At 40.6% G+C, this 20,773-nt stretch overlaps 1 protein-coding gene across 6 annotated transcripts in view; it reads left to right on the top strand.

Annotated features, from left to right (window-relative positions):
• The window catches only part of GALNT18 (polypeptide N-acetylgalactosaminyltransferase 18), a 382,178-nt gene that overhangs the window by 172,125 nt on the left and 189,280 nt on the right, over positions 1 to 20,773 (top strand). For all 6 annotated transcript variants that reach the window (XM_084630739.1, XM_084630740.1, XM_084630741.1 and 3 more), the window contains exon 2: positions 8,674 to 8,866. In XM_084630739.1, the coding sequence (XP_084486865.1) occupies positions 8,674 to 8,866 (193 nt within the window). The remainder of the gene's footprint in view (positions 1 to 8,673; positions 8,867 to 20,773) is intronic.

Here is a 20,773-nt window from a genome sequence, read left to right as displayed (position 1 = left end):
CTTGTGACGTTATGAGCTCAGTTATTCTTGTTCTTTTTCAAGGCTGTCTCAACAATTCTTCTACCAGCCAGGCAATTGTCAACCGTAACTGCATATTGAATGAGAGACCATTTTCTTTTAATTTGTTTTAAAATCCTGGAAGGTTAAAGCCTTCTGTGGACAGATCAGGGTACAACACAGACAACTGCAATGCAAGATTCCAAGTAAAACTTTCAAAAGTGCCTTTGTCCTAATGAAAATAAATGGGACTTAGGCTTTTAAGGGCTTGTCTACACTTAACACTGCAGCGGTACAGTTGCGCTACTCTAGCGCTTCAGTGAAGACACTACCTATGCCAAGAGGCAGTACCTAGGTCAGTGGGAGAATTCTCCCATCGGCTTAGTGCTGTCTACACCAGGAGTTAGGTTGGTTTAACTCCGTTGCTTAGGGGTGTGGATTTCCTGGTGTAGACCAGGCCTAAGTCACTGAGGTGCTTCTGAAAATGTTACCTTGCATCTGCATTACTGCCAATATGCATCAACCCCTTCAGTGGTGCTTCCTCCATAAAAGTGAGAAGGTAGGTCAGTTCCCATACTCATTCAGTCTGCTAAGGCTGCCTATAATTGTGCCGGTTGTCAGTGATTACAGTCATCCATTAGCAAATTGAGGCCACTAACATGTTTCCCACCAACGAGGGCCAAACTTTAAGCAGTAGCTGAAGTTGTGACAATTCTTAGAAAATAGAAACGAAGCCTGGTTGGAGTGGATCAGTGCTTGCATGGGAAATAAACAAGGAATGTGTAGCTGCACCACAAAATTATACTAGGGACTAAGCAGAGGCTTTCTACCTTTCTTAGTCGGTCGTAAACTACTGCCTTCCATATTAGATGGCAGTGTGTTGCTGAGGTTAGCATCTTTCAGATGAGGTGTAAAAGTGAAGTCTGCTCTAGTGGGTCAGAAAAATCCCCTAGCACAGTTTTGGGCATGTTTCAACTTACATAATTGCATTTTGCTTATTGTCCCTAAATACTTACTCTAATTGCAATCGGGTACAATATTCTTCACTTCCTTCTTAAACAGTCCCTAACGTTGTTGTGTGGTGTTAACTGATTTCCCTGTTCCTTCCCAGAGGTGGTTAGATTTCAGTAGTGGGCAAAGCCACTCCTAAATATAGTTTGTAAGATCAGTTATTAACTATTAAATGATACCGTAAACATGCACAGATCTTTCCAGACAAATAAGTGAAATTTCACCCACTATGTCCCTATTCTGAAAACCTTACAGTTGTATGTTTTTTGAGCACCCAGTTGTGCTAGGTGCCTCAGAGGCACAAGTAGAGACAAGGTCCCTACCTGGAAGAGCTAAAATTGAGAGGGCAGAATAAGGTAATAAACAGACCCAAAAATGGGGGAAGAGAAAAGAAGGGAAATGGAGACTATAATAGGATCACACAGCTACTCGGCTCAGTAAGACAAACACTCCTCTTGCTGGTGGAGCAGGCGTACTCTTTCTGTTCTGTTTGTCTAACACCTAACACAATGAGGTCCTGGTCCATAGCTAAGGCTCTTAAGTGCTATTGTCATAAATCTAACTAATAAGAATAGAACTAATTTTGCTTTTGTTTCTCCTCTTGTTCAAAGGCTTCATGTGGGAAGTTTGTTTTTGGGAGATTAGTGATGTTTGTGAAGAAGGTTGGGTTAAAGGACCTTCATAAATGCAGGGTCATTATAACTTCCAAGAAAAACATCTTTTAGTCCATATAAGTGTGGAGTAGGTGGGTATAAGAATTCTGTAATTATTGCCATATATCACTTGAAAAGTAATCCATGAAGTTATCAGATATGAGCTAAAAGTCTGCTTAAACAGTAAATAAAATAGTGTCTATTGTGATCAATGGACTGTTGTGATCAATGGAGTTTTTAGGTGGTCCATATGTCATTTGGTCAAAATACTGTTTCATCCACACCCCTAACCGCAGAATGGCTTAGAGAGTGAGTGCACATCTGTGCAGTTGTGGGAGGATGCTTCCCAGTGTGGGTAGAGAGATATGCTAGCCCTGCTCAAGCTAGTATGCTAAAAATGGTGGTGTAGCCACAGGGTGACATGGGCAAGCCACCTGAGTACAGTTCAGCCCAATTCACTGGGTATGTACTCTAGTGGCTAGAACTGAGCTTCCATGGACACAGTACTATTTTTTTGCATGCTAGTTTGAGCAGAGCTCGTGCTTGTCTGTGTGTCTGCACTGGGGGAAGCACCCTCCCAGATTCTGTGTGAGTGAGGAGAGGGGAGGGAGGGCTGGCACAGTGCAGAAGAGTGTGAAGAGACTACACACACCCCTGTATGTCAGAGAAATTCTTTGTGGTAACTCTCAGCAGTGACACAGGTTTTTGGGAGTAGAGAGGTGGCTAGTGGATTGATGACTATGCAGACACGCTGGCTAATTTCTGTGTGGAAAAGTGTAGAGAGAGGAAACACAGCAGCTTCTTCCAGAACAAAGGTGTAGATGGGAATTCCATCATCTCGATCACTGTAGCGTACATCTGTGCAAAGCCCATTTATTCTGGCTTTACACTGTGATGTATTTGTCTGTAACTTCAGGGAAAAGCTACCTGCACTCATACTCACATTCCTGCCACATCAATGCAATATTTCATAGAATCATAGAATATCAGGGTTGGAAGGGACCCCAGAAGGTCATCTAGTCCAACCCCCTGCTCAAAGCAGGACCAATTCCCAGTTAAATCATCCCAGCCAGGGCTTTGTCAAGCCTGACCTTAAAAACCTCTAAGGAAGGAGATTCTACCACCTCCCTAGGTAACGCATTCCAGTGTTTCACCACCCTCCTAGTGAAAAAGATTTTCCTAATATCCAACCTAAACCTCCCCCACTGCAACTTGAGACCATTACTCCTCGTTCTGTCATCTGCTACCATTGAGAACAGTCTAGAGCCATCCTCTTTGGAACCCCCTTTCAGGTAGTTGAAAGCAGCTATCAAATCCCCCCTCATTCTTCTCTTCTGCAGGCTAAACAATCCCAGCTCCCTCAGCCTCTCCTCATAACTCATGTGTTCCAGTCCCCTAATCATTTTTGTTGCCCTTCGCTGGACTCTCTCCAATTTATCCACATCCTTCTTGAAGTGTGGGGCCCAAAACTGGACACAGTACTCCAGATGAGGCCTCACCAATGTCGAATAGAGGGGAACGATCACGTCCCTCGATCTGCTCGCTATGCCCCTACTTATACATCCCAAAATGCCATTGGCCTTCTTGGCAACAAGGGCACACTGCTGACTCATATCCAGCTTCTCGTCCACTGTCACCCCTAGGTCCTTTTCCGCAGAACTGCTGCCTAGCCATTCGGTCCCTAGCCTGTAGCTGTGCATTGGGTTCTTCCGTCCTAAGTGCAGGACCCTGCACTTATCCTTATTGAACCTCATCAGATTTCTTTTGGCCCAATCCTCCAATTTTCTCCAATTTCCTCTCCTTGCTAGAATAGAGAGAAACCCCTTGAATCACCTGGTCCATTAAAACCTGGGAACTGTGTGGCAAATTGAGAGAGGAATCCCATCCTGTTTGTTGAGAATTCCAGCTCACAGGTCATAACTACAACCTGGGGCCCAGTTTACTAAAAATAACTACAAATTAGTTATGCGGAATTGAAAGCTACTAAAAGAACATTTAACCTTACCAGGATAACAGCAAGCCATATGTTTTTTTGTATCTTTGTTTTTTTTTGTTTTGTTTTGTTTTTAAAGCCCAAATAAAACCGCTACAGAGGATATTTATTGAGGACGGTATGGGAGTTTCGTTGAATCAAGTGGTTTCTATACCTTTTAATAAGATTTGGCTTTATTTGACAACAAAGCGATTAAGAAATATTGGGTGTTTTTGTTTTTGTTTCATTTTTGTAGTATGAAGAAGAGGGAAACATCTTGATGTTAGGTACATGCCGGCTCTCGCTGATATCTTCTGACCTCAAGCGTCCCTGTAATGTACCATGCAGCCAGCTAAAGTCAGACTGAGAGGAGATGGGGAGAATATTGCCAGCTACAGCATAATGAACAATACAGCTAGGAGGCTGAATTTCTGTCTTTGGAGCTGCAGTTAGGGAGGTTAGAAGTAGTAATAGTAGTGAAATTCAGTATGGAGGTTAGCTACAGATCTAATAACCATGGCCCAGAAAGCAGCACAGGATAAAAACATAGTAAGGTAAACGTGAGTCAACAGTGTAATGATGTTGTAAAAGAAGAGAAAAAGCAAACATCATTCAGGGATGTATTAGCAGGAGTGCTGTAAGCAAGACACAAGAAGTAATTCTTCCACTCTACTCTGCACTGATTAGGCCTCAACTGGAGTATTGTGTCCAGTTCTGGGTGCCACATTTCAGGAACGATGTGGACAAATTGGAGAAAGTCCAGAGAAGAGCAGTAAAAATGATTAAAGGTCTAGAAAACATGACCCATGAGGGAAGATTGAAAACATTGGGTTTGTTTAGTCTGGAAAAGAAAAATGTTATCGTGTCTCCTCAAGTACTTAAAAGGTTGTTACAAGGAAGAGGGAGAAAAATTGTTCTTCTTAACCTCTGAGGATAGGACAAGAAGCAATGGGCTTAAATTGCAGCAAGGGAGGTTTAGGTTGGACATTAGGGAAAACTTCCTAATTGTCAGGGTAGTTAAGTACTGGAATAAATTGTCAAGGGAGGTTATGGAATCTCCATCATTGGGGATTTTTAAGAGTAGGCTAGACAAACACCTGTCAGGGATGGTCTAGATAATACTTAGTCCTGCTACGAGTGCAGAGTACTGGACTAGCTGACCTCTCGAGGTCCCTTCCAGTCCTATGATTCTATTACCTGAGTACTTTCAGCCAAATAAAGGGAGACAAATTCTGCCATTAGAAATTCATGCTCAAATCCATTTGAATTCAATAACCAATAATTTTTTTACTAGCATTATTATTTTTTCCTCTTATACTCACAGTGAAATGAAGTGGTTGCTCAGTGTATGAAAAACGGTCAAGTGATTTGTGAGAGTTTTGAAAACTGTTCCAGAGTAACAGCCGTGTTAGTCTGTATTCGCAAAAAGAAAAGGAGGACTTGTGGCACCTTAGAGACTAACCAATTTATTTGAGCATAAGCTTTTGTGAGCTACAGTGAGCTGTATGCTCAAATAAATTGGTTAGTCTCTAAGGTGCCACAAGTTCTCCTTTTCTTTTTGAAAACTGTTGTTATCATCAGAGCTATCCAGTAGCGCAAGAGTCTTGGTCCTAACTTTTTGATTGCCAAATGCTGCTTGAATTAAGAAATAGCAAGAGGTTAGTGAGTCTCTTAAGGAAATACTTTTTCGGCAATGTTTGCTGAAATTCAGTGAATGCTGAGTGTGAATGTGAGGACAGTATTTGATTACTTGGGATGAAGCTGTATAGAAAAGGAACTTTCTGGTAGCTACAAGTCTATGCAGGTGCATCTGTCTATTACCCCAAATCTCATCCTTTTAATTACAACTTCTTTATTGAGGGCTACTTTTTTGGCTTGCAAGAGATGTTTAGACTAGATCATATATCAGTCAGCCATACGCTGGAAGTATAATAAATGAATATAAACTTTGAAACCTTCAGAGACAACATGTCCGAGTTGGAGAAATCCAGATTAGTGCAACCTTTTTCTTTAAATGTCAGGATGGGGAGTAGGAGGGAAGGGAGGAGGAGGGAAGCCAGTCTTGATGTATAACTTCAGAAATGTCAACTTCTTACAGTGTGAATTGCTCATATTTGCTTTTCACCTTTTGAAGACTAATCCATTGTGTTCTCAGTGGAATTTTCTGTCTTGAATGTGTTGATTAAGGTGTCTGTTACAAAGATTAGAAGAATGTGATACTCCTTTAGGTCAGGATGTTTGTTTTGTAACAGATAAAAAACAATTGTCAAAATATTTGCAGAGTTTCCCAACTTGGAGGCAGACCTCCATTGCTGATCTTCATATTAGTCTGTTTAGCGGGAGGAGGGATGTGGAAGAGGACAGGAGCAGTAGGCATGGAGAAGGCTACATAATGTCCTGCCTCTAAATAGGAGAATCCAGGTAATGGGATGCACAACATTTCATCTCTTCACAAAGTTTTAAGGCTGGCCTGTGACCAATAGTGAGGCAAATTTCTTACTATGTGAATACTGTTTTGCTGTATGTTTGTGAATGACCTGTTAAATTCAGTCCAATTCCAATACCTAGGAAGATGTCCAGGTCACAATAATCTACCCCCAAAGTGACCGGTAATAATTGTCTGCAGTAGAGGTAGGAGTTTGGAAAGTGAAGTACTCTCTCAGTATTAGAGATGATCCTTCTGGTCAAGGTGGAGGCATATGAACAAGACAGTAAGGAAACGCTTGACTTGATATTGCTTGTCCCGTACGTGACCTTTGGCTAAATAGAATATTTTAGCCTACAGAGCTATGTATCTAATGCCTTTCCCCAATGCAAAATTTACATCATGCCAATTTCTGCCCTTAACTGTCCGCTTAGCATTTATCTGAGTGCAGGATCTGGCCCTTAAAATAGGTCTTTTCAAGTTGCTATTAGAATTTTTAAAAGCAGATTCCTGTTTACCGTACTCTTCTTAACTGTCTTCCTACTTCTTTCGTGATTTTTCATTCATGTCTTTTTTGCTGTCATAGCCCTGCAGCTCTGCTATCTCTTAGTTCTGCACATTAAAATGTAATGGGCATTCTGTGTATGCAAAGCCATAACATTTTGTCTATTTAGCTGAGAGAGTATTGAAAACCTTTGTGTTTATATCCATGGCTAAGGAGACTCCAAGCACTAGGGAAATAACTTTGCCACATGAATAAGAAAACAGCAAATCTCTTTAGGAAACTCTCACGTTCATGGACACTAAATAAACTGCCATAAATTCTGGTGTAGATCTCCTCTTTCATTTGCTAGTTAAGACCCTGATTCACCAAATAATTTAAGCATGTGCTTAAAGTTAATCATGTACTGAAGTATTTTCCTGAATCAAGGTGTATGTGCACGGTCCTGAGAAGTGCTGAGCACCATCAGTTCCCATTGACCTGTGAGAATAATTCTGTGGGCTCAGCAGGCCTTACTATGTGAGGTATCCTCATGCAAGTAGTCCTTTTATGGTTAATGCGATTATTTGTATACATAAAAACTACTTGTGGGGGATCAGGGAGTTATGGTCAAGAAACAACTGTCTGTTGCTATGATTCTTAGGCAGGTTAATTTTTAACTACCAGTCCATCTCAAATTTGCAGCTTGTTCAGGTGACGCTCTTTGTTAAGCTGAATTAGTTGATCTTTCCTAATGAAATGCCATTGCAAAGTCATATTTGATCATGCTTTCTGTATCCTGTTCTGATATCACCTTGATGTGTTGGGTAGCAGGCCTGTCAGAGCTCTTTTCTCGTTTGATTGAGGGCTTAGCATGTCTTTCATCCTTGAAGTGAAATGGAGCTGATCTCAGCACTCAAACAGTAACAAAGTGCCATGACAGATTAAGAAACGCTACATATTTACAGAGATTGGAAGCTAATGCAAGTAACCAGACCTTCATTAGTGTCTTGTCAGAGTTGTCAGGGGAAAAAAGAAGAGCTTCTCACAGGAAGCTAACAGCTTAATCTTCTCAATTTATGTTAAAAAAGATAAAAGGATGGGCTTCCTGACACATGTCGGGAGTTATGATCCCAGGTGATGGAAAATGTCATTTTACTCAAGCTGTTTCTCTTTGTACGTTTCCATCTTGCTGGTTGAAGTTGCCTTTTGGATCTCTAGGTGATTGTGTAGGAGTCGAGCGTGACACTGTACCATCTCTGGAGACAGCGCTGATGAATCTACTGCACAACAGAGACATCAGAAAACTCCATTAAAATCTTCTGGAAAGACACATTCTGACTTGCATTAATGAAGTGCTATGATTTGCGAATGCAGCTGTATTAAAAAATGAGATATTGTTATTTAGCTGGGTACTTGTTAATGTCTCCAGGGAGGCTGTTCATAAACTATATGGACTTTCAGAAAAATGAAGATCTTTTTCGGTGCCCTTTTCTTTTGTGAATCAACAATTAACTGTGACAAATTAAGGGCTGGTGAGGTACTGCGTCCTTCATTCATACTGTGTTTAATAGAATAGGAAAATATTTAAGCATGGTTGTCAGGTTAGAATTTTAGCTGTGTATGGCCCCTGAGAATAGAGGAGTAACACTGACTGGAGTTACCAGATGGTCTATTACAGATAGTCTTACAAGTTCTGTTTAACAGACTGTATAGGCAGTTAGATCTTGGGAGAAAATGCTGTGTTTTTATTTATGATACAGTTCTTTTTAGATGCCAAGCATATCACGAATAAAATGTTGTGGGCTCCTTCCCTCCCCCCTTCCCCCCCCATTTCTGAATCTCTCTTACTGGAATAGTTTTTAGGTGCACAGATGCTGCCACACAGGATGAAAATATTATATGGTGACAAAAATATTACTTGATGAATGCCCTGGAATGCAAAGGTTGAGTGGCTGAAGAAAGTTGTAAGCTGCAGTAAACTGAAACCATATGCTTTATGCAGAGTTTTGTTTTCTGAGCAAAGAAAGTTGCATTCCTAAGATAATGCCTCTCGTACTGCTCTAAAAATGACTAGTTGCTTGTTTTGAATTAAAGATCTAAAAATCTTTTTCTTTTTTGTTTTGTTTTATAGAAGCTCCACCAAAGCTGGAAGAAAATCCTGCAGAAGCTTTCACTGACTCATCCCTCTTTGCTCACTGGGGCCAGGACCTCAGTCCTGAAAACAGACGCATTGCCCTTAAACAATTCCAGTATTATGGCTACAATGCTTACTTGAGTGATCGCCTACCATTGGATAGGCCACTACCTGACCTGAGGCCCAATGGGTAAGTGCTTTCAATTGAACTTACTATTAACTATACCCGAAATGCCAATGGTTAGGAGAATTCCCAAGTTCTACAGCAAGCCCACACTTTTTAATTGGAAATGTTATGAAACATTATATCATTACTGTGCTGGTGCATGGGTTACCCAGGCTGAATTGAAGGAGCTTTATGAAATAAGTGTAGGCTGAGATTTTCAAAGGAAGTTAGGTGCCAAACTCCCATTGACAGTCAGTGCCTAACTCCCTTAAATCCCCTTGAAAATCCTAGCTGTAACTTATGCTGCACAGCCTGGTCAGTGAGCTCTGTTGTTTAGCCCAATCTATCAGAGAAGAATCTGCTTAATTTTTTTGTGTTAACCCGCAGTCCATTCAGAAGCTGTGGTCGGTACAGTTGAATGAATCAGAATTACAGTTACTGGAAGTTAGTAGAACCCAGGCAGTGATAGCCCAACAGTGCAAGTACACCTGGAATTGTGCAGAGTGCATGTTGGAATGGTCCACTCAAAGCTGGGGAGTCCAGAGCTGGCTGGTACAGATCAGAAAGCAGACAAGGCTGGCCAGCTCAGGTGGTGCACACAGGCTATGTACTACTGATTTATTGCATCTCTTGGGTAGCCTCTCTTGGCAGAATTCCTGTGGAACCCCAGGTGGAGTTCAGAATGGCTGTTCTCTGGGGGAGGTACCATGCTAGTTGACTAAGCTGCTCCCATGCTAAGTAATCAGTTGTTTCCTCACCCCCTGTCAGGGTGCATGGGGCCCAGTGGCTGCACAAACATTACTGCTCTGGTAATGCATCTTGGTCCTATTCTGGTGGGACCACCTATAGAGGTGGTAGAGTCAAGTCTCCTTATCCACTCAGTCCTTGGCAGGTCGTCTTACACTAGAAACAAAAGTGCCAAGTTTCTGATGTGAACACTTGTCTACTGGAAACTGGATGGAGAGAAATAGATTTCTCACAATCCACCCAAACAGATATTACAGTAATCGCTACTGGCTGATACAAACCAGGATTAGGTTTGCACCAGTGATCTAGACATGAACGGCTTTGTCTCATTACCAACTCATTAAGCGATCCAGTTGGCTTCTTATTCAGGTCTTTAAACCACATGTTGCAACAAGTAAAACAAGCAAACAGAAATTGTACCATATACTAGATAAAGTAATAAATTTTAAAAAAATGACCCAGAATCAATTAAAAGGTTTGATCACAGCACCAATCCAGAATCTAGATGTTACAAATGTCTCTATCTGAGATCTGATACGGTGGCAACATAAAAGATATCAAGCCCTGTGCAATTATATGTGCCTTCTAGTTTTATCCATTAGCAGTATCTTTATGCACAATCTGTTCCTTTTTAATTGTAAATTAATTTAGAAAAAAATAAATCTTCTAGGACTAACAAGATGTTCTTGCCAGAATAGAAGCACGTTTGTGCTTTTTTTTTTTCTTATGAAATGATGCTCCTCAAGGATTTCAATTTAATTTTTTAAAACTCTAAATATAAAAAATTAAAAAATCAGAGAGCATGAATGTTACTATGTCTGAGAGAAAATTATTACTGTGGGGGTTTTTAAAGAAATCCCGGTTACAGGGAATTGTGTTTGTAATTTCCATGGCAGTTTTGATCCTTAGTTAACTCTGCACAGTCAAAATTTAAAATATGCTTCTGGATCCATGACTACAAAATAATGAATGGTCTAAAGAAGACAGGATGCATAGATGTTTCTGATCTTTCTCCCAATACAAGAACAACGGAATATTCAATTAAGTGTGGGAAATTCAATACTGGTGAAATGAAATATGTTTTCAGGCAGTGTACAAGTAGTTTGTGGAACTTATTGCCACAAGATATAATTGAGGCCAAGAACGTAACAGGATTCCAAAACAGAATTGGACACTTTATATAGATAACAAGAATTTCCAGAGTTATAATAGCCAATATTTATAAGAGACTTCTGGAAGGAATAGAAAGACTCATAGAAGTGTAGGACTGGAAGGGACCTCGAGAGGTCATCTAGTCCAATCCCCTGCTCTCAAGGCAGGACTAAGTAATAACTAGACAATTCTTGACAGGTACTTGCCTGGCATAAACCAACCCTTAACTATTGTAGGTTCGGAGGGATCTGTCCCTGAAAATGTGTTACCCATAATCACCCACTGCAGCATTTTTTGCACCTTCCTCTAAAGGAGATGATATTGGCCATTGTCAGAGACAAGATGGAGCACTGGTCTGTTCCATTCTATTAGTATGTTCCTGCATAGTTAGCACCATTAAATAAATTAATACATACTATGCAGTGGTATTTACCTTTAGGCCAGTATTTATTCCAGATACTGAGAATGAAAAATACTAGAAATAATGCTGTAAATTTAATTACCATATGTGGCAAGGTTGAATTTTTTTAATGGCATCCCCTGTAGCTGCCTGACAGTATCTAGCATACAGTAGATCAAATACCATACACATGTGAAAAATGTCAGTGGCAAGAAAGACCCAAAGCCTTATACATTTTTGAAACAGTAAAAATAATTACTCTTCTCTGGAGAGAAAATATAAATCCACTTTATGTAGTCCAAGCTTGCCTCCATCTGTGTTTTGGCTTCGCTGGTAACCGAAATAACAGCAGACATAAACTGCTGTCTAGGTTTTCTCCTCAAACTATGCTCTTCTTATGTTCTTACAAGTCCTCTCTGTACCAGACCCTAATTTAATCAAGTACTTCAACTCCTTTTATAGCATACTAGTATGACTCTCTGCCCTTTCGTGTAGGGTTTGAACAGTTGTATGTAGGATGTCTTAAGAGAGGAGCTCTACATCCATATTTAGGGTCAGAGAGTCAGCAACTCTGTTGAACATGTTAGGCACATACAATATACATGATTTTGAGAAGCAGTCTTATGTTTTATAGGCTCAGTTTTTGCCTACATTTAAATGTAAAACCACGTATGGCAGTTAGAGGTCTAAGTTGCAATGATTTGGGCTGCAATTAGTTGTGCTCACAAAACCGAGGCCGGATTTTGTGAACCAAAGATGTTTAAACATGGAAAAAATGGGCCAGTCCTGGGGTCCTTATTTCTTTAGGGTAAACTGATCAATTTTAATGGGAAAGAATCATTGTACAAATAAAGTAGAGGATGTAGCAATTGCCATATCTCAAAGTAGGTTTTAAGTGCGACTTATATTGAACCTAGCCATGTGCTCAGCCTCTGTATAGGAGTGAATTTCACCTGTTGAAACTGCTCACTTTCCTTTGGGGTATGCATCTCTTACTATGTATTTCTAAAGTGGTAGCACGATGGGACCCCAAGCCTAGTTGAGAACTGTAGGCGCTGTTGTAATACAAATGACGATATTGTGCTAATGTCTATGGAGTATTCAAACCTCCTGAAATGATAACATATTGGAGTAGTTCCCTGCTGTGTATCTCCTTATCTACAGTACTTACCACACTGCATAAGCAATACTGTGGGGATTCTGTCACATCTTTCTCTCCCAGTACGTCCCGATAGTTATTTTCTGCTGCTGGAATATCAGTGATTAGCTGTTTACTTCTCTGCCTTCCACCCCCAGTCCCCATCTGTCAGTCAGCACTGCGTCTATATTTGGCAGAAAATACCACTGGCAACAACTAACTACTAGCTCTAGTGAGCTTGGAACCGTTTTGAAGAAAGCAGTGCCAGCCTTACTCTAGGCAGGAATGGGATAACACATTGGGTTAGCTGCAGCTCTGCTGTGCTTATTGTTTTAAGTAGGGCAGGCAGCGCATATGAAGCTTGCTGCATGTAAAACATTGAACAAGAAAGATATTGTTGAAAGTTAGGTTATTAAGGAATCGCATAGCTGTGCACCAAGTCTTCTTTTGACCAGCTGCCGAATTATGCTTCCACTATGCTGGTTGGGAACATTTTGTTGTTGTTGTTGCCTGATCCCTGAAGCACATCTGTTAAACAAAGATAACATTCAGTCCTTTTTCTTCTTTGCTTATGGAGGGGTGAGGTGTGGGGAACAGAGGTAAAAGGTGCACAGTAGATCCCCAGTGGAGGAAATGTTCTGCAGAATTTCTTTTATGAGGCATATGTGGAATGAAAGAATAGGCCAATGGGTGACTGCAGTCAGTGAAGCGCTTTCTGCATTGAGAAACACTGTATTTGCATGAAAATCATCGGCAGGACAACTGGAGGGAGGGGAAAAAATGTGGCTGGGGGTGATTGAAGAAGAGATCTAAGGAATTGTAGCAAAGGTAAAAGACCGAGTGAAAGCTTCAGGAGAGGCAACTGAGTTTTATGTAATTTACAGAATTCTAGAAGGTGAGACGCCAGCTCATAGGACTTTCCACCACTTTCCTCACTTCATCTGCTGCTTATGTGGTGTACAGTGATTCTCTGCCAAGGACGATAGATAAACCTTCCGTTTGTGCTCTGAGCTGTGTTTGCAAAGTCCATTACTATATTTTTTAGAATGGTTCAATGTTTTTTTTAAAAAAATAAACAAATGTAACTTCCGAGCACCTGTAAGAAGCCATTCTGTGGTGTTATTGGAAGGCAAACTAGTAAAGAAATAAATTTTCAGTTTAAAACTTCTGATTTTTATAAACATCAGAGGGAAGGAGTACTCTGTGATAGTAATAAATATTAAAAATTAATCGAAGTTGCTCCTCTGTTAATGAATTAGTCATTACATGGATTGTCATCATCATAGCTTAATGTGTTCTGTTTTGAAGGATTTTTCTATATGTTAAATTCTCCAGTAGACATTTTAGCTGAGGACGTGCCTGGGAACAATATTTGACCCTCAGACGTCCTTGAAGTGCTACACTCTTTAGAAGAAGCTTGGAAAGCTTTTTTGTTTTTGCCTGTATACCTGTTAGATACTTTCAGTCAGGAACAGATTTCAAAGTCTCCTTATGAACATATAGTGTTAAATATGCAGAGTAAACTCACTAGAGGAGAGGTTAGTGTGCTTTCTTGTTCTGTGCTTATTACAAAGAGTATTTTGAATATACATCTTCTGCCATGACTGGATGCTCCTTTTTCAATATCTCTATCAAATTCTGTTCTCAAAGCAGCTGTGTCATTATTTGTATGGCGCTAGAGCTAGTCAAGCGTCTTAGCTGACAAATGACACTTTCAGAAACTTTTACCTTACATCAAATTTTCTATGACACTTCACCCACTTGCACCATCAGTGAATGAATTTGTCCCTAGTCTTTTACCTACAGTATAACCACACTTCTGAGTTTGGTAGGGATCTGTGGTAGAATGCCAGAAGGCAAGAGATGAAAGGTAGTGCAAACATAATGACAACATGGCAAACTGTGTAAGGTATATATTATTTGTCAAGATACATCAATTGCTTTTCTGGATTCTACAATCTTGGCAAGGTATCATGTATCCAGAGAGAGCTGCCAGTGTCCCAGCTGTTGTATAAGTTCAGGAGAAAACTGAAAATATATTGTAGTTGAAAGCCAAATTCATTGGTAATATAAATGGTGGCAAGAGATTCTTGGTGAAAGATTTCCGGAAAATAAGTATAAGTGGTATCGTAATACAACTTGCCCCAAACTGGTAGGCAATGAGTTTGCAAAATGGATGTATCTTACTCATTTGGAGGCTTAAAATGGAGTGAGGGCAGCAGGAAAAGCAACTAACTGGAGTGTGGGCCCCAAAATACCAGAGTTATTTCCTGTTGCGAACCTAAGGAATAACTGCAGTGGTTCTAACGGTTGGAAATGTGTTTCAACAGTGACTGCTGCACTCCCACTTACTCCAATTTTTCTGAACACCTTACATCCGACATGGTCCTTACACCAACATTCACATCACAGCTTAGTCTGGCCTGCAGACTTCTGGTGCTGTCATTTTGCTTACACCAGGCCCAAATCTGCATGCTTATGCCAGGCCAGTTTCTTAGCTTAAACCAGGTCTAAATCTGGCCAAGAATCCACTCTGTTCGATAAATCTGTCCCAATATTTTATTATCGGGTACTCTTACTCAAACGGAGAAGCACTTTATTTCACATGTAGTCCGGGTCAAGTCATTGGGACAATTTCCAGTGTAAAGCGCTTCTCAGTGCGAGTAAGAGTATCTCAGTCTGGCCCTCAATGACGAATGAGTTGTTTAAACAGTATTTAGTCATAGAATTTCTGCCTTAGAATTCCTCTGTCTGGTCAAATATTTAGTGTTTATTTTTTTGCTTGAGTATTTCCTTGGTCGTCTTTACTCCACTCCTGCAACTATCCTTCATTCATTTTTTCCCCCTTGTTGTCTCACTGACTGGCTCAGTGTCGCCTGCATGCAGACTCTGTTGGTTTCAGCAGTCGGCGGTTTGCACTGGTTCAGTGACCACCTTTATATCATTCCTGTTTTTGCTTTAGTTTTTCCTATCTGCCTACCCCATTCCCTGTAGAAATAGTGGCTCCAAAAAATGTGTTTGACTGGCAGCACAGAGCTGCAGTCTTCAAGGTGTTGTATATTCAAGGTGAGTAATGGATTGTACTGCAGGTTGAGTTTATTCAGGTGCATTTTGATTCTTGATCTTGCCCATCATCTCCTTTGACTGAAAGGCGAATTTTTACTTCAACAACAGCAGACAATTTGCTTTTCTTAATACATCTGGTCTCTATGACTATGTTATGATTCTTTTGCTTGGCATGCATTTATGTTATGAAGTACCAAGAATAGTCCCTGGTGCATAATAAAATGAGGTTAACAATTTTTGCATGAGTTCTATACGTGTTCATGTAGATCAATAAAAGTTTGAGACCATCAACTCCCATCTTATTAGCTACTGCCATTGTTTCACTAACAGAAGGGTCTGTTTTTATCTTTTGTGAGAAAGGTTTGACTTTTACATGGGGGGTGGATGAGAGGAAGGAATGTTATGGCTTAGTGTTGTGTGCAAGAGCAGCTTTTATTTAAAAGAATAAGAATCGGTCAGTTACAATTAAATCTATAGCATTAGAAGTTCAAATGTCCAAAAACTAATTATTTTTGTTCTCCCCTGAATTTGTATCTAATTATCAGCCACAGTTTCTCTGACTGCTTATCTTTTCTTATTTTAAAATTATTTTAAGCCCTGCTTTTCTAAACTGTGATATCACAAGTGTTGGCCTTATTTAATTATACAGTTATGGTAACTGTGTATACAAATTAGTCACACAAGTAATTGTATACCCATCTTTGTTTATTCACTGTCAAAAATTAGGACCGGACATCAAGTTCTCTAAACCATGTGCTAGCAGAGTTATTCGCATATGACCAAGATTTTTTGTACTTCCCCAGATAGCCCACGAGAACAGGCTATTTGTCAGTAATTCTGACTTAGCTTTGCAGTTCTGGATGATAACCAATTTGAATCTTTCCCAAGATATGAAAACAGTTCTGGTTCAGTCTGTGATTTGCATCAGTTCTTATTTTATCAGAAATCATTCACCCTTCCATTTGGTCATCATAGAGATTCATCACTTCTGAACAAGGGCATATAGACGACTTTTTTTTTTTATTTGGGAAGGCTAGAGTTAAAAAGTAATAAAATAATAGCTGTTTAATGTTGCTTCCAGGTATAGTTTTGTGCCATAACTATGTTTGTCCTCTTTTAATCCAGTGAGATAAATGAACTTCTGGTCCATATGTAGTGTTTCCTTTATTTATGAATGTAATCCCTACATTTTTGGGAGGTCTAAAACCATCCACACCCTTTGGCTCTCTCTCCCTCTCCACCCCGGTGTCTGCACCCATGCTGAATTTTTTCTCAGTACTAATAATATGCCATTTATCATCCTGTAGAAAAGTACTGTTGCTAAGGCAGTGCGATCCAGTGGCTAGAACACAGAACAGGGACACTGATTTTTACTAACAACAAGGAGTCCGGTGGCACCTTAAAGACTAACAGATTTATTTGGGCATAAGCTTTTTTTAACCCACGAAAGCTTATGCCCAAATAAATCTGTTAGACTTTAAGGTGCCTCCGGGCTCCTTGTTGTTTGTGAATACAGACTAACACGGCTGCCCCTCTGATACTAAGAAAAGGAGTACTAGTGGTACCTTAGAGACTAAGCAGTTTAGTCCTCCTTTTCTTTTTGCGAATACAGACTAACACGGCTGCTACTCCGAAACCCTCTGATACTGATTTTACTGTGTCTGAGTGAACTTTATTACCACTATTGTACGTGCCTGGCTGGATAGATTTTCTTTATGTGCAAAGATTCTTAAGAAGAATCATCATGTATCCTCTCCCCTGCTTACAAGAGTTGTGCTGGAAATAGAATGTTAGAAATTTCTGTAAATTTCTGATAACCATGGCAACAGTTACATTAGCTTTACAGTAACTACTAAGGGTTTGTCTATAGTGCAATTAAAAACCCGCAGCTGGCTTGTGTCAGCTGACTCGGACTTGTGGGGCTTGGGCTGCAAGGTTGTTTAATTGTAAATGTAGACACCTGGGCTCGGGGACCCTATGATGTGGAGGGTCCCAGAGCTCAGGCTGCAGCCCAAGTTCGGAAGTCTACACTGCAATTAATCAGCCCCTCAGCCCAATCCACGCGAGCCCGAATCTGGTGGCACAGGCGAGCTGGAAGTGTCTAACTGCAGTGTAGACATTGCCCCTGTGAGAAGGGTTACTGGTGTTAGCTCCACTTTCCAAATAGGGAATGTGGGCCATAGGCATGTTAAGTATCTTGCCCAAGGCCACGTAAGTCAGAGACAGAATTAGCATTAGAATTCAGAAGTTCTTACTTGCTGTGTTGTGATCACTCTGTTCTTAGAGCTTATTGGTCCCAAGGTTTTGAGCATGTCATACCCTCCCATACATATGCTCCTCAGTGTACATTTTAACCATCCCCACGCCTTTTACTTGGTGGTTCATAGCTTGAATTATGCTGTGTTTCTTACTGAATAAAATTCCCCAAAGAATAGGATAGTGATAGATGTGCAAGTGTATAAATGCCTTGTTTCCTGGATATTTAGGTCCAAATCCAGTTTGTAAGTGAAATAAATAGGTCATTCTTTCTCTCGCTTTCTCTCGGACATGAATGCCCAATGTAAACAATATAGAAGGGAAACGTATTTTCTTAGGGGCCTTGAACATTAAAAAAGGGAAGTGGATTCCTTCTGGAAGTGAAAACCACTCATGGGCCTGAATGGAAAAAAAAATCATGAACTCCTTTTAAGATGCCAGAATACATCAGTGATGGGAAAAGAATTAATGCAAAAGGGACTGGAAACAATTGTGGCCAGATTCTCCGTTCCCTGCATGCTCTCTAGTCACTTACACCAGCACAAAATGAATGTAAAATGCTACTGAGTCACTATGGCAGTCAGTTTGCATGTACTTTACATTGATATAAATGACTGTCCAAGGTGCTAGGCAATGGAGGATCAGCCCCAGTGAGATTAATTTGAAAAAGTGTAAACAAATATAGCCAGGAAAAAATAAGTCCCAACTCTCTATCTCTTACGGGAGAGAGAGAAAAGGGGGAAGCAGGAATTCAGTTTGGAGATTCTGGTCTGTATGAGTTTATGAAAGGGCTGCAACTTTTTTTTTTTTTTTTTAAGTTTTGCTGGTTTAACGGATGAACTAACTGTAGTCTTCAGCAAAGCTGTATTTTCAGTGAGTTTCACAAAACGGCAATAAGTCTTCATCCAACTGGCATTGGAGAGAGAAAGTCACTATTGAGTCTGATTAAGGCTTTATTTTTAAACTTGTTGTTTTCAGCACTTGTTCATTGGCTTTGAAAATATTCTTCACCAAATCAAACTGTTCTTTTTTTGTCTGTTAAGCAAAGTCTTTTGCTATATTTTGTTGGTGCTGTTTCTTCTTCATTTCTCTCTCTGTGCTACAGTATCGCTGGTAATCGACTCCCACAGCTACACAGCAGAAAGAAAGAATCACTGTCGCTTTTGGCTTGTTATGCCATGATGATGTGTTTGTACATCTCTGTCTATATGTTGGAGACACTGACATAGTAGATAAAACAAAAGCATCTTCCTCGGCTGACGCTGATAATTATTTTAGTGTGTGTTGGACTGTTTACAGTGTACTTCATTTGGAGCCTAATTTTCAAACAGACCAATTTCCACTCTGTTGCATCAATGAAATAGATGCACTCCGGGTATACATTGGTGAAACTGAGATCAGAATCTGGTCAGCAAATTTCCGTCTGATTTCTTTTTCTTTTTTTTTGTTGTTGTTACTGAGCGGGCTGCAAACTCCAGTGAGCAATACATTTTTGTCCTAGAGTAAGCTTACACGTGTCTGGGTGGTGGTGGGGGGTGTATGTAGTGAGGGCTTTGTAGGTGTGTCTCCTCCCCAATATCACACACTAGTCCCTGTTCCCACCATTTGCTCTGCAGCATCAGCACTGGGAGCCCTGCCAGGAGTCCCCTTGGCTGGGAGTTTCAGGCCCCCGCCGGCTGTTCCCAGAAAGGGAGTAGGCCACAGTTCCCTCCCTGGCTGCCTCGCCGCAGCAGCGACCGCTGAGTCACTGGGGTGGGGGTGCACAGTACTTTGGCCCCATCAGGACTGGGTGAGCATGTCTCTGAGACCGGAAGCGCTTTCGTTCCCCTCACAGCAAGGAGGTTGGAGTCACACATGCCCTGACCTTGGCCGAGCAGTGAGCACAGCAGGTTCTTAAAGGACCACATGATGGCCCTGCTGGGGCATCACAGAGGAGAAGTGAATAACCTGGTTTCTGACCTGTGCATATGCTCAAGATTGCTCTGCAGCCACACAGTTTACAGGGAACATTGCTGCTCAGTAGCCTCTAAATATGTCTATGCAATTTTGAGCATGTAGTTCTGTGGAGTCTGTTATTTGTATACACTCTTAATCGCTTGTATAGAATTGCACATTCAATTGTGTATGCGCGCGCGCGTGTGCGGAGTTACATATACTTAGAGATCCATCCTGCAAGGAGCTGAGTGCTTATGAGGTGGCGTACGTAATACCAGCTGAAACCAATGGTAATTACAGGTACTTGGCACCTGAAAGGATCAGGCATGTAATAAGATGTTGAGCTGATCCCTTGCTAAAAAGGTGACCAGTGATTTTCAAAGTACAGTGAAATTCTGTTGTAAGGATCAGTGTGACTAAAATTGTCGGAGTCATTTCCTCAGAAAGATCATGGTATATAGCATCATAAAACACTCCTCTTCCCAAATCAGAAGCTCATGGAAGCAAATTATTAAGCTTTGGAGAATAGAGCAACTACCAAGCATTCAGTGACGAGGTAGTTAGTCAAGTGGTACCGTAATTGATTATAAGTGGCACTCCACATTTGTGGTGTTTTGTTTTTTTTTATCTGCAGTGCAGTGATGCTCAAAAAGGTGTGACATTCTTTCAGGCCTTTTGGAAATATCAAAGAAAATAAAAGAATACATTTCAATTTGATCCTTGCAACCGAAAGTCCTGTTATGAGTAGAAGGAAGGGGCAGACACATCAGCAGAAATAGGAAATGGCTTATGGAAAGTAGGATTTGATCTGTAGCCAAAGGATCACACTGCAAGGAGAGATCAGTCAATCTAAATACCACCGTAACTGCTACTTTCTTGTACTGATGCATAAGAACTAATGGTGGTGGATGCTGTGTGAACTTGTTTTTGGTGTGACTATTAGAGATGGGTGAACCAATTTGCTTAAAATTAAAACTGAGCCTCTTCTGGACCTGGAAATATTTTTAGTTAGTTTTATAAAAACATATTTTTCATTTTTGCCTGCCTGTGAGATTTCTTTTTGTCATGGGGCGAGGGGAGAAATATTAAAATACCAAGAGAATCTCTGTTCTTCTATGATTTCCAGCCAGATTTAGTTTCAAGAGGTCGAGAGAATCATCTGAAGTTTAGGTCACAGGCAGTTTTGGGAAATCTCCCACCAGCGATCACAATATAGACGCAGCTATAATGATCTCAG

This window comes from Lepidochelys olivacea (genome assembly GCF_965140295.1).
Source record: "Lepidochelys olivacea isolate rLepOli2 genome assembly, chromosome: 6".
Classification (NCBI taxonomy): Eukaryota; Metazoa; Chordata; order Testudines; family Cheloniidae; genus Lepidochelys; species Lepidochelys olivacea.
This window is presented reverse-complemented; position numbering and strand designations above follow the sequence as displayed.